Source organism: Buteo buteo, chromosome 27, assembly GCF_964188355.1.
Source record: "Buteo buteo chromosome 27, bButBut1.hap1.1, whole genome shotgun sequence".
Lineage (NCBI taxonomy): Eukaryota > Metazoa > Chordata > Aves > Accipitriformes > Accipitridae > Buteo > Buteo buteo.
In genome coordinates, this window is record NC_134197.1 from 1,860,188 (window position 1) to 1,874,518 (window position 14,331).

Below are 14,331 nucleotides of genomic sequence, written 5' to 3' on the forward strand. Positions count from 1 at the left end.
ATCGCCAGCTCATCCCTGAACTGCAGGTTAAGAACAAAGACCATGTTAACTGGAAGGGATTACCATAGGTGAGATTCTCAAACAGCTTCAGCGGTTTAGAAGCAGCTGTTTTGGTGTCCTCAAAAATCATTTTTATGCTTTGGGAACAAACCATCCTGTATCCATCAGCCCAGAGTTATGCACGACGGCAAGGGCAGCCAGTGCCAGGAAGGATCCCTTGTCCAGGTTCGGGTTAGCACACCCCACACCTCATCCTGTGACCGGGTGTCCCTACAGCCATTGCCACGCCGTACATCCCAGGTGGGTCTGTGCAATGCGAACAGCTCGCGTACGTATAAGGCTGTGGACAGACCCTGAGAAAACCAACTGCATTAAGAAAGCTGTGGGGTAGGATGTACGTGCAGGACAGCGTGCTCCTGGGGCTACTGCACAGGGAATCATCTAGACCCCTGGGGTCTGCTCTTGGTTTTCTGATGACATTGGGAAAGATACTTCAATCCTTCCCCCTTTGAAAATGTCTTATCCAGCTCATCTGTCCCAACAGGGGCAGCCATATATCGGACAATGCAAAGCACAAGGGACCAAGATACTGCCTGAATCTTTTAGGTGCTGTCGTAGAACAAACTGTAACCGTTTCCAGACAGATACATGGTTTATACACTTCAGAGCATGACCGTGATGCACCAGGCAAGATCCCCACTGAAATCCCTGCTTCTAAACTTGTCCTCTTTCTTTGAGGTTCATCTCTCCAACTTCTGCTGTGTGCAGTATGTTTATACAATCATTTTTCATGTCATGTGCTAGCTTTTTTCCCCTGCTACAGTGCAGATAAAGTGCAGTAGCTATCTCTAGCCTACATGCAAACTGTATTTCTGTTTCACTTCCTATTGCTGCAAATAAGCTAACAGATACACAGAGCCAGCCAATAACGGGAAAGGATATTGCATCTTGAACATTTTCCCCATCAAATGGGGGAAAAGAACACCGTTTGGAAATGGCACTTTCCAGAGAATTTGTTCAGTTTGAACAAGTTCTGTCTGCATTTACCATTCCCCCTGGATTTCAGTGACAGGGAGCAAACCGAGCAGCATGCGCACAAGTGCCCGAGTTCTATTGTGTTTTGATTTTACTGTAGTTTAATTAAGGATAGTGGAAAACATGGGTTTGCCTCCTGCTTCTTGTAGTCACACTGACTTCTTAATCTTTGTCTCCAACACAAAAAAAGCAATCAGGTTTTTAGCTGGGTTAAGTACATGGACATGACAACCTTCAGACAAGATGTGGGGCTTTCTCCTTCTTCAAAGCCTGTTTGAGCCAGTCCTCCCCACTCGGCTAAGGGCTGATTTCAACTAGCTCTACAGAGCTAAGAGTGGCGATGTTTTTCAAGGGCATATGGCTGAACATAACCCATTTATGAAAGCTTACCAAGTTACCTGTTGTCAGCTGAACGACTGTAAGCGATGCTAGCATTGGTCTGTGAAGCAGAACGTATTTGCAAAAATTTCCAAGCAGATGGCTGAGGCCAACACAGCCTGCTTCACAGTCCCAGCGCTGTGATCGCTGGGATCAGAACCTGGCCCATTGGAAGCCCAGTAACGGACAAGATGAGTTAATACGATTTCTTTAGCAGGACCGACCATATTTTCTCTGTGGCAGAGGGTAGCAGTGGGATGCTCCTGATTTGGCAGGCAAAACAATCAGCCATACTTTCTACTTAACATCTCTAAAAGAAAAGTGATGTGAAACTGCCCTGCTCTCAGAACAGCTTTGACAGTGTATTTATAGTGAAGCTGCTCCAGCTGAGCAATCCAAATAAGCAGAATACAGTCTCTCTGCAGCGTGTGGCCTGAGGGAGCCAGCCAGACTCCGGTCACAGTTTACAGCCCGCCGACTTCAGCAGCTCTGCGAGGTCTGACGCTGTCTTTTGCACGGGCATGGGTGGTAAAACGGCTTGCCCTCCACATTGCCTGGGCAGCACGCTTGAAGCAGTACTTTGATATATGTTCATTTACTTGTTGCTCTGAAATGCTCTGCTTGACATTCATTAGAGTTTAGCTAATGTTGCTTTCAGCCATTAGTCTCTAGAAAAAACAGGAGAGCTGATGGAAATATTTGAGAGGTGCTTAGAAATTCATAGTGTCCAGTAACAGAGAGAATGGACTTCCTGATTAGCAATACCTTAGCACGCTATCACGAGAAAGCTACTTAATGCTCTCCACCCTAAGAGATCCAAAAATATCTGGAAGATCATTTATTAGCTGGTTACTCATCTACTTCTGAAATGCAGCCATTTCTCAGGTGGGATTCAGCACTTACTGTGCAAGTATAAACGCAAGATAAGCATGCTATAAAAAAAGGCAGAAAACTTTACTAACTGAAATCACCAGGGGAAGATTTGGATAGCAGAATTCCATTAATTGAGATAGTATTTGTTTTAAGCAGAAGAGTTAATATCTCAGTACTTGCATAAAACCCAAACCGAACAAAAACCCCAAAAGGATTTCAAAATCCTTTCCAGTTTGCAACTGCAGGCTTGACGTCTCATCTAGTAAACTTATTCTTTGCTTCTTCTCCAAATATTTCATAGCACAAAAAGTTTGGGATTTTTGGCAAACCAGTAATCTAATCTGATTCAGTCGCTGGGCTGAACTCTGCTACATGAAGGTGCACAACACCTTGGGAGGAGCTAGACGAAAGGGAAGAAAGATCCCTAGCTGTTTTCCAAGCTGACCTCCTTAGGACCACAACAGCAAGTCATATCGTGTAGGGCTTGACCAACAAGTTGACTTTGGTGCTTGTCATCTGCTACCTGCTTGGCATTGCAGCTAAGCAGGTATGGTAATGCGAGCAGAACTGACAGCTACAAGGACATGGGGCAGCCTCCGAGCAGCTCGAGCCATGCTCTGACATGCAGAGCTTCTACAATTCTCATTTGAGCTACATCAAGCTTTGCTGCCAAAGAAGCTCTCCCAGCTCAGTCCTTTTGTTATTATAATTTCTGCTCATGTTACACAAGAACGCAAGATCCACAGCGCAAGTTCTGGGGGAAAAAAGGGCCACGAGTTTTGCGTAATGAATGTGGTATTTGTAGTGATATACTGAAAATAAGAAACGCTTCGTCTCTTAACTGAACATAGCAAATACTGAACAGGTCCTCAGATTCAAAAGAAAGATGTAACCTGACATAAAGAGAATTTGTGGGACAGGTTGAGATGAGTGATTTTATCATAGTGAACAATCTCAGGCCCAGGACTGTGCAGTACGAGCACGTTAAAATAGCCTCCCTGAAAGAGATTGTCATCTAAATAGGAAATACAGGCAAAGGCTGCTGAAACCGCTGTTTTTATCCCCATTTTGCAGAAGTGGAAGTGTGGCTACAAAAGGTGAAGTGACTTACCTGGAGTCTAGCAAGAAGCTTGTGACTAAGAACTGGATTTTTATCTCTTGAGTCTCCAGGCACGTGCTCTAGCCATATAGGCCTTGTCTTACATACCTTGCTATCTTTTACTCCATCTAAGCAGGAGGACATGAGGTCACAGAATCCACTTTTTCACACTACTGGTAGCTTGGGCCAGATGTCAAGGATGGAAGAAGCCGGGAAAGCCCAGCTTTGCCTGACCGTACTCAGCATTTGAAAGGAAAGTCCCCATCCAGTACTGGGACTTGAGTTTAGACCTAAAGCTTGGTGTTCTGGGAAAAATGGAAGCTTTCAGGGACTGTATGAAATAGCTGCCTAGTGTCTGCTGTGGAAAAGACATTAACTTAACTCAGCTGTTTCCTTTCTCACAGATCTGCTAATTCAAAGCAAGGCTCTCATGAAATTCTGCGGGATTTCTTCCTACCTCTTCCCATGCAGAAAGGCTGGGTTGCATCCCTGTATCTCAAAAGGAACAGCTTTGCTGAAGTCATGACTGTCCTGTGATCTTCCTTCCAAATCCTCTTTTTCCTCCATAAAGCATTCAGAGCAGATGACAACCATGCCAGGTAACTTTGATCCCTTCTGACTAAAAATTACGCCTGTTTCATGACTGCTGCGTACAGTTCCCCTTGCTTATGTTTGTTCTGTGCATGAGCCTCTGCAAGTCTGCGCATTCACTAAAGAGCTTGTATGTGGCACAACTGAGTTGTGCCAGTATGGATGAGCTCACCTTTAAGCAAGTTACACATCTGGCTCCCATCCGCTGTTGGCTCAGGCCACAGGCAGAACAAAGCAAGCCACAAGATCTAACCCAACACAGCCCCTGCCACCAAGAGGACCTCTGAAGGCTGGCTGCAGCTGAAGTCGCTTTCCTACAAGCAAGCGATGCCCTATGTTACACACACAGTGTTCTGTGTTAAGAAAGCGACTGTTAGAAAATTATCAGATAAAATTCATTCACCCTTTTCAATCTGTTAATGACCTGATAAAAAAGCCAGAACTTCTCCATATATGACCAGCTATGGCCTGAAGACCAGGTAGGAAACATGTTGGAAATAGCATCCAGACAGTGTTTTATTATACTTCCAAATGCAGATTTTAGCTGCAGGCAGAGAAATAACACATCCCTCATTTAGGTAATTATACATGAGGTATTACACGCTAGTTTGAAAAATAACTGAATTCACCAAAATCTCCTCCCAAAACCACAGAAAAGGGACTAGCATAAGGTAAAATATTTGATGTCTGGAGCAGTTTGCTATTCCCGGCAAGGGTAAGAGACAGTAAAGGCAACGAAATACATGCTTTGTTGCCCTCTACTGTTTGCTTGGTTAAGATGCAAAACAAATTTTCCCTGTAGTTCCCCCCCCGTGAAGCACATTGCAAGTAACAGGCAACAGAAGCCAAGAAGCGTGATGGTATGTAATATATGGGAGGGAAAACGTGGGACCAGGAAGAGGACTTTCTGCGTTAGGAGTGCTCGAAAGGAAAACCAGCAGCCTGCACTAGCACAACGCACAGAAGCAGAGGGCACTTTTCCGCAGGAAGCAATGCAGCAAGGTCATGGGAGGCAGTGGCAGAACTCAGCAGCCTTAGTGCCAGGACTACCATCTAAGTGCTAGACCGTGCCAGGTGCTGTGAGCCCAGACAAATGCTGGTATAACTTTCCAGGCTGTATTAGCTACCCTTCACTAGCCCAGTAAGCACAGACAGGATTGTCACACACCAAGGGGAACAGAACAGTTTCAAAGCTTGGTAAATGCTAGTGCTGCTTGTTAGACTTTACTTCTGGAAATGTTAAGAGTAATTACAAAAATTAAGAACTGACAGCAATAACAGATACCCCAGCATCAACACAGATAAGGGTACTGCATCCCATTTATCCTTAAGTGGTAGGAACCAACCTTTGTTCCAGAGTTTTGCAAGCTGTGGCAACTTTTCTGACATGCAGTAGGTGCATGCTGCATGCCAACTACCACCAGCTCTCAGCTCCTTCGACTGTGAATTAATTGTGCATCGGTGCAGATACACCTGAAATGGCTATGTCAGCCAGCTTGGAATCGGCATATGGTGTTCATGTACACTTCCCTGTGGGACTTGCCAGTCCCAGTCAGTGCTCCAGCTCACCACAATACTGACCCCCATCCCCTCAGACGGTCCTCTACGTTCTAACTGCTGATTTGCCTACATGCTATTAGCTGTGTTTTTGCTTTACTTGCTTTATTATATTTCCTATTAGCCTACAAAATCAAGAGTTGACTTCACATAACCTTGCTGGCAGTTTCTACTGAAGTGCGTATTCCTAACTACACAAAATACTGAACAGCTCCCCTCCATCATTCAGACAAAAAACCTCAACAGCCCCTCCAAGAATGGGGTGGGGTGGGGGGAAATCAATGCTGATTTTTTGCAAGGGGCAAAAAACCCAAAACAAAAAATCTAACCCCTTCCCTCTCCAAGCCTGTAAAACTCCAGCAGGAAGAAGTATCACACACTGCCTGTAACAGGCTGGAGCAAAAGACGCAAGCAAAGCAACTCCTGGGAATCTCACTGTAAACAGGAGACTGTATACACCCAACACACTGCAGAGGAACAGCTAATCCCTGGAAAAATGTTAAAGGCATAGTGGTGCTTCCGCCAACATCTGCACTTGTTACTTGCTTAAGCAACTCTGCCTCCCATTCAAGAAGCAGATAATTCCCTTGTGGCTCCCTGCTCTTTGCTTTCAGGGGGGGAAACAGAAGAAGAAGAAAAAAATTACAGCTATGAATGCAAACCAGTCCACGAAAACAGTAAGTCCTTTGTGAAGCTGAAAGGTTTGCCAGGTGCCTGTTACATAGGAGCAGCCCTTGGGGAAGGTCCCACAAGCTCCTTAGGCAGCACCTGCTCCTGACTGTGCTTTGTCTTGCAAGGGCTCCTCATATTGATAGGAAGCAGCTTCCCCTTTCTGGCAAATGTGATGGGATGTGCATGGTTGTGTGGTGAATATGCAGTTAACAAATGTTGCCCTTCAGTAGATAACACCCTCCTCTGCCAACCTGCTCAATTTCAGCAAGATTTGAGCTACTCCCAACTCTTAATGCTACCCTTAATGCTGTTAGAAACATATGAAAAACCCCACACTTGAACCTCATAAAACATCCCACTGGTCCCCACATAAAACCAAACTCCGATCTGATGAGCAAGGACCTGTTGTACAAAATCACTGCATTTTTGTAGCTTCTTGACCCACAGAGAATTGCATCAATTCAGCAGCACAAGAGAAAAGGGCCAGTCGCAGCCCCGCCTTTCTTGATCAATACACACACACACAGAATCACACAACCTCAGTCGAGCAATCAAGCTCAGACAGTAATATATTGCCATGCAGGTTAGACACACCAGCACAATATGATGACTTTTCCTAAGGTCTTGTGCAGTAGGGAAGCCAGGAATGAACTCAGTTGCTTTATTATTTTCACATCAACAGGAAATATAATTTGAATACAGATATTTTAAAACTAGATTTAATCAAGTGCATTTAGAAGAGTATTCACAATTTTCTGTACAGAAATACAAGTATCTTCAATAGCTATTTCTTACCTAAGATTAAAACTTGAGAAGTGGTACAAATGAGCAGCAAAAAAAAATCCGCCCCCCCCCCCCAGTCAAGTCCACAGAGATGACAATATGCCTGAGAAACATCAAAGCTCTTCTGCAAAGCCATAAACATGAGAGAACAGAGTGCAAGCATATATTTTACCAAATGGCCACTTAGCAAAGTTACAAACTGCCCTAATAACATCCTAGCAGCCACAGCTGGTGGACTCATTATTAGGAAGCATTTGCTAAAGATGCTGGCTTCAGCTTTAAGGCTCTTCCCCTACCCCTGCACCGCTGCCAGGCCAGCAGAACAGTACATGCCAGCAGAAGGGGCCTTTCCTTCTGCACACTTCTACCACCTCCTTGAACAACACAAGGTGACAAAAATTTTGTGCTGCCACACCTGCTCCCCCTGATTTTGAGCAGGATACACTCTGATATGTGGACAGATGCTGCAATATGGTGCAAGGTTACCATGCACCTGCCTATCACCAGCGGCTTGCCAGCACAAGACAGCAGCGGTCCCATGACTTGGCAGCAGAGATCAAGTGTGCTTGCACAAGTAAGTGCAACCCATTGATCTGGTCCATTTTCAGTATTAAGATGAAAAGGGATGAGACAGGTGTTTTACCAACCTGCTCGTTTACACTGAAGCAAATTAGGAAGAAATATCATCATCTGCTCCATGGGCGATGAAATTGTCACAGACAATAGTTGAGGGCAGACTGGAAAGGAAGAACAGTAAATTCCTTCTCTAGCACAACCAAGTCCAGAAGAAAACACCTGTCCACACTCCCAGCTGCTAAAACTATCCTGACAGAAGTGGGTAATTTAGGTCATGCCTGACAAAAGGGGAGGGCTACAGCCTTTTTGTTGGTCCTCTCCCCACTAGTGGATATCAATGCGCTTCATTCTGGGGACTGAGTTTATTACCAAAAAGACAAAAATAAAGGGCTGAAATTTATTTGTTCTAAGAACCTCAACATGCTAATAGGGAAATTTTCTGAGTGCTTTTAATAACCCAAATGATACCTTCAAGTCCTAAGTCAGCCTGCATACTTGATAAAGTACCTTATCATTAGTTTTGTTGGGTTTGTGTTTAGAAACGTTACTACATAAAAAACAATCACCAGTCCATAAAATTTGTCTCATACTGTTTGAACAGGTCCAACTTGAAAGAACTTGAATATGCCATAAAACTTTTAAATGTATTTCCAAAGTTCTTACTGCTTTTCTAAACACTAATGAGCCCCATACACATAGGTTTGAAGATCAAAGTTCTTAGATACGAGCTGTCATCACTCTGATACTATCATAAAAGTACCATTAACATTTCCAGGTAACAATCAGCAAGACTGTATTTACAAATGTACTGTAGTGCATGAAATAAGGAAGCTCACTGAAATAAGCAAAAAAACCTCAGCAGGAAGTACAGAAGCAAAAAGCCTACTATTGTCATGGTTTGTGCAAACTCCTGCAAACTTTTCACAGCCAGAAATGCAATAAGGGCGTGATATCACTATCTACTTTAAGAACGTGAAATTCTTTTGACTTTTTTTCATCAGCTGTCTCTTTTTATAGACAGACGTGTTTATATGCATTGTGGTGTAAATCATTTATGCTGAATGAATCCAAAATTCACTTATGTATCAATACACTGATGCAGTATAGCTGACCTAGGAAAAATACACATAGCATGGAATCTGACCAGTTTCTACAGAGGGAATCTACTGTAGGGACTCTTTTGAGTCCCCTGCGCAATAAATACTATCTAAAGCTGACATCGCAGTCTTAAGCAGGACTGAAGTACTGCAGGGGCCTTGTAAACTTCTTTTGTTCTAGAGAGATTTTTAGCTAGGGGATAACACCAGAATATCAACCAGGTCGGCAAGTACCAATTAAGAATTTCAAAACACAACTGACATCTCAGAAATACTGTATGCTAAACAAAGCTGAATGTGCTTCATTACAGACATCAGTCTCAAGCTCTTTTCATGACAGACGAAAGTTCACAGCAGAGATGAAGAGGTTATCTGCTTTAAGTAGTTTGGCAGAACCTACCATCATATCATTTCTGAATCCAAAGAAAATTAGCAATTAATCTAAAACATTTGAATTTCACCCACTTCACACTTCATTCCATTCGTCAGGTGAGTCTTTTTTTTTTTTGTCCTGCTTTAGTTTCCCTTTCTACAATGTTCTCTTACATAAGTTGAAAGACAAAAATAAAACGAGAAATCTGAGCTCCATGATTTTAGTATTTAAATTAAATGTACCTGCCTTCAGGCCTTTTATCAAAGGAACTGGATGCAAGTTTAACCAGAAGCACTGGAGATCTCTGAAAGAAAGATCTGGGGGTACAGACTTAGCACAAAACACAGCATGAGTTTTCTCTATCAGAAAAACAAAAATTAAAATTACAATTAATCAGATGCATTTTCTAAAACATCAGGATAATATCTGCTGATAAACGTAAAATGCCACAGGGCAGCCCTCTACAACTGTGTTCAGGGAAAATGATTTCTAATCACAGAAATAAGCAAATGCCCCTAAAATAAGGAAATGTCATAATGAAAAAGTCTCCACAAGTTTATCAGTGACTGAATTTCACAGGCTTCTGGCAATTCCTGTGTCAAATGTAAGGCTTCAATCCCTCAGGTGACACATTTATGTCATCTTTTATCAAAATATTACTAGGATAAGATTTTCAAATTTACTTTTAGAATTGGTTTACCTTTATTTCCACAAGCCTTATCAGTCACACACACAAGCACACAAACACACAGTTACTGACTCACACACCTCCCTGTAGTGACTGGACACCAGACTGAATTGGTCAGTTAGATTTCCAAAGCAGTCTCTATAGATTAATCACAACTACCATCTTTCCAACCATCTCTCCAGCGCTCATCCACACGAGAGCAGTCAAATTCAGATTTCCCCAGTTTCCTATTCACTTCATTATGAAGAAGACACAACCACTGGGAGAAGTTATTTCTGTTGCTAGTATCAGGCTGATTTGTACGTAATCTGCAAACAGGGAAGAGGAAACAAATGTTACTTTTTTACAGTCACCAACTTCAATACCCAAAGCAGGCACATAGCACACAGCCAGCCAGAGTTGCCTTTTCTGCTATTGCAAGATGAGTCGCAAAGACAACCCAGAAGAGAGCACACAGAGAACAGTAATTATCAGAGGCCAAACCTCCACTATAAAATACTGATGGCTGCAACTGGCTTGGTTTCGTTCACTGCCTAGTCTTGTCAACTGGAAAAGACACAGGAGTCAAACCAGCTTATCTATGATAAAAAGCAAGAAGTACTTGAGTTCATCAAAATGCTGAACTAAAAAAAAATAAATATAGAATAATAAATGAAAAAAACTGAGCAGCTGCTTTGCCATGTGATGCCTGCTAAATCAATAATTAGGTTTCAAACTTTTTTTTCCTGTGTTCATCATCCAGAAAAGAGGAGTTGAAACTTTCGAGAAACAAATTGACAGCAACAGGAGTAGAACACTTTATCAAACATCACAGCCCATTTTGGTCTCTGCCTCCACTGCTGAGGTTGCCAATAAAGGGGATTTTCTGGGGTAGAAGAACTCTTGCCTCCTGAAACCCAAATTATTTCAAGTCCCAGTGTAATTCCACAATAGCATGCAAATCCAGTTTGAACAAGAAAATCCCGAAATCGCCTCAGGGATGCCTTGGAGGCAGCACACGACCTAACAGCACAAGAAGAGGTATTTGTTTTTTGAGTAAGTGTATCTGATTTATGCAATAGTGGAAGAAACCAGTTCAGGTAGCTAACCCCAAATGCAGGAAGAGCTGCTGATATGCAAATAGCTGCTGCAGCCCAGCATTTCAGGCTAGCCCCTTCAGCAGCAGCCACCAAAAAAAACCCCTCACGAACCAGCTCACCTTTTCCTCAGATCCTCAGCACAGTGCTCGCAGGGGTAAAACTTGGAGAAGAGGTTGATGAACTCCCTCATCTCCTTCTGCTGGGCACTGGTGGGGTGGTCAGGGTAGTACGCCGCCATGGTGTGCAGGAATGCCCAGGTGTTTCGGCCAAGCTGCTCGCTGTCGAGGGGACAGTCGGGTGGTGGCTCTTTCTCCTCTGTGACCGTGGTGTCCTGGAGCAGGAGAAAGGGTTGTGAGTGGAGGCCGGTGCTTGGTGGGGAAACAGCCCCTTTGCGCTGAGGCGGGAGGATGAGATGGAGGGGAAACAGGCCCTTCGCACCCTCAGCGGGGGACAACGGCAGAGCCCCCCCTTCACACCCGGTGGGGAGAAGATGGAGGCCCCCTTCACACTCCCACAGAGGGGAAACGCTGCCCCTGGCCCCTTCACACCCTGAGGAGGGGGGCACACAGCCCCATCGCACTTGGAGGGCAGGGTGGAGGCCCGCTTCACAGCTCTAAGGGGCTGGGGGGGGGACACGACAGCCCCCCCAGACCCCCGGGGGGACAGGGGAGGCTCCCGCCGCCCCTCCCGCGGGAAAGCGGCCGCCGCCTCACCCCGCCGCCCGGGGCCGCCCGCTTCCTCTGCTCGCGAAGCCAGCTCTTGAAATCCGTGCAGGCTCGGCACGGCTTCTTGGACGGCTCCTCCGCCCCTGAACCCGCGGCGCCGTGCGGGACGGCGAAGGGAAAAGCGAAGGATCCGCTCTCGGTGCCTGGGAACGGCGAAGCGCCGCGACCCGGCCGGCCCTCGCTGGGCGCCGCCATCTTGGCGCCGCGGTGCACCACGGGCCGCCGCGGGAAGCCGCCATTTGAATTGTCCCCGGTTTCCCTCAGGCGGGAGCGGACGGTCCGACCGGGCCGGGCCCGGCTCCGCGGGGACCCGGGGCCGGGGACTCGGGGGGGCCTCGCCGTACCCCCGGCCGGGCGCTGGCTGGAGGGACGGGGCTGTTCCTGGGTCTGGGTGAGGAGGCTCGGCCTGGGCGTTTGACGTTCAACACCACACGCAGAAGCGTGGGTTTCTGATGGTTTTTTTGCTAATACGGCAGCAAGCTCTGGGTTTGAATCTTGTGTGTGAGGAGAACAGGGCGGGTTTTCCTTCACACGGTGCAGTGACATGAGCCTCCCACCCGTGCTTGTCCACCTCACGTCTGTGTGTGTATATATATATATGTATGTATATGTATGTACTGTGTGTCACAGAGCTCATGGCATGGAGCAGCTCTCCTACATGCCGACAGCAGCGAAGGACACTTCAGCGTTATCTCCAGCACAGTGATACAATCAACAGTGTGATTGCAAGAACAAACAAATGGATAACTCATTTCCAACTCATGCACCTGTAGCAGAACACGCCCGTATCAAATGTTACGTGTTTCAACACCTGTCACGTGCTTGTAAAACTATAATTGAGGAAGGATTTACTTGCCTCTTTCCAAGAGCATTTGCACATGTTACACGAGGGCAGGCACGTCGAAGAAGCGAGCCCTCACCTGTGGCTGGGCTGCTCGGGGCTGAAGGAGAGCCCAGGCCTTGCCCCAGCTCTTCAGTCTCGAGCGGACATTTGGCAGCTTTCCTTTTACTCCTGGTGAGCCACAGGCTTGCGAGCACGTGAGGATGGTGACCCAGGTCCTGGGCAACGGTCCAGCACAGCATCAGCTTCAGAGCTGGGTCTCTCACCCCTTGGTAAGGTTAATTAGCTGCGGCTTGGCACTATGCTAAAAGCACAGATAAAGCTTTTGGCCTGTTCATCCTATGTGTGACCACGTGAAGCACACCCCGCAGCCAGCCTCCGAGACACAGCGGCCTTGGGAAATTCTTGATGGGTGTCACAGAGGGCAGCACAGACTTGCTCTTTTCCTTCTTTTTGGCTTGACGTTATCGTGCCATTAGAGGTTTTGAGGTTACAGGATAAGTCTCCCAATGTGGACAGTGCACTCTAGAATGTGAATTTTGTATCCACTTCCACTTTTCACCTCTTCATGTCCTGCAGGTTGAGTGACAAATGTGATTATTTTGTTTAATGCAAACATTTATGGCTGGGATGGAGGTGGAACAAAATACCATCTTAAGAAATCTTGTCTTGGCTGGCTGGGATAGGTTTTTGCCTCCCTTCCCTCCTCCTCTTTCCCTTCAGGCAGCACCAGTCCTTTTTGTGTCCCTTCAGGCAGCTGTGGCCTGGGACCTTTATCCTTCGCAGCTCCTGCCCCTACAAATAGCTGTACTTTTCCACGTCCTATTCCTTCCAGGCTGTTTCATAGCCTATTAGAAATGCATCTTGAGTCTTTTGCCTGATGTTAAGTGCTGTTGTGCTACCAATTCTGCGAAGACACAATTTGTATGAAAGTTGCTGGAAAAATACTGCTCATTTTCAGCTGTTATCCTCCAATATATTTAACACAGCGTGGTGTAATGTTTAGTAGGTAATGCATTATTTTAGAGAAATGCTTCAAAGACTTGCCTTTGAAAAGATTTCAAAACTTAGTGTGATTTATGTGGAAATGGCTGATCTGTTTCCTGGTCTGCATAGCACTGAGCTGATAATCTGGATGTCCATCTTTAGGCCTCCTATTTACCAGTGGTCCTTTTTTTTTTTTTTTTATTTGCAATTTCATGAGAGCATTTCTTTGCTGATATTCATGAGGGAGGGAGAAGAGACATAAGTAACTGATAGGAACTACTGAAATGGCTTTGTCTAAAGTTATAGACAAATATATATCTAAATTCCACACGCGAAAGAAATATTCAAGCAGGGGAAAAGACATTCTTTATATTTGTTTTCCTTACCCACCAATAAATATTTAAATGGTGTTGATGACCTCATTCTTTTTTTTTTAATTCAGGAAAAAAGTTATGCTGGTATCTAGAAGAGAGACCTGGGGAATTTCCTACAGTGCTTTATTGCTTAGCCTTCAAGCAATTAAATAGCTGCAGAGATGTTTCTAAGTCAAAGCAATCTCCTTGTTCGGCTGTTAACAGTCTGTTTGCTTCCTCTGTAGTGATTTCATTTATTGAGTTAGTTAAAATATAAGCATGTTTTATTTAAAAGGAAAAGGTTCATAATCTGGAAAGAAGCTGTTGCTTACAGATGGATTTGCGCTCAGTGTTGCCTCACCTGCCCCTTTCTGGCCAGCTGTAAGAGCAGAGCTGGCTCTTTAGGAAAAGGTGCTCCCAATTTTCTCTATTTGCCTTCATGGCCAGCACCATCTTGTTTCAAAGCAGGCGAGGAAAAAAAAGGAGAGATGCTCAGATTCAAATCAGAGCAAGGAAATCCATCTTACTGTCTCTAACTGAATCCAAGAGTACAGCCTAATTAATTCCGTCCGAAGGAAGGAACATGGTGCAGAGCAGAGGCGGGACGCGGCAGCCCTCCTTCCT

General features: G+C 45.2%; 1 protein-coding gene across 1 annotated transcript; it reads right to left on the minus strand.

The window, feature by feature from the left end:
• Window positions 1–6,824: 6,824 nt before the first annotated feature.
• GFER (growth factor, augmenter of liver regeneration) lies at window positions 6,825–11,742 on the minus strand. Its single transcript, XM_075058585.1, has 3 exons — window positions 11,515–11,742; window positions 10,921–11,132; window positions 6,825–10,030 (listed from the first exon to the last, which is right to left on the minus strand). Exons 1-3 carry the CDS (start codon window positions 11,719–11,721, stop codon window positions 9,868–9,870), a joined length of 582 nt encoding a protein of 193 aa, XP_074914686.1. The 5' UTR covers window positions 11,722–11,742; the 3' UTR covers window positions 6,825–9,867.
• Window positions 11,743–14,331: the final 2,589 nt, after the last annotated feature.

What these genes read in the sequence shown, in the direction of transcription:
- GFER (XM_075058585.1), bottom strand. Translation starts at nt 11,721, where the DNA reads ATGGCGGCGCCCAGCGAGGGCCGGCCGGGTCGCGGCGCTTCGCCGTTC. An exon ending in GGGCGGCCCCGGGCGGCGGG is followed by an intron (nt 11,133 to 11,514) that starts GTGAGGCGGCGG and finishes CTCCTGCTCCAG; the next exon opens with GACACCACGGTCACAGAGGA. An exon ending in GCTGAGGATCTGAGGAAAAG is followed by an intron (nt 10,031 to 10,920) that starts GTGAGCTGGTTC and finishes CCCTGTTTGCAG; the next exon opens with ATTACGTACAAATCAGCCTG.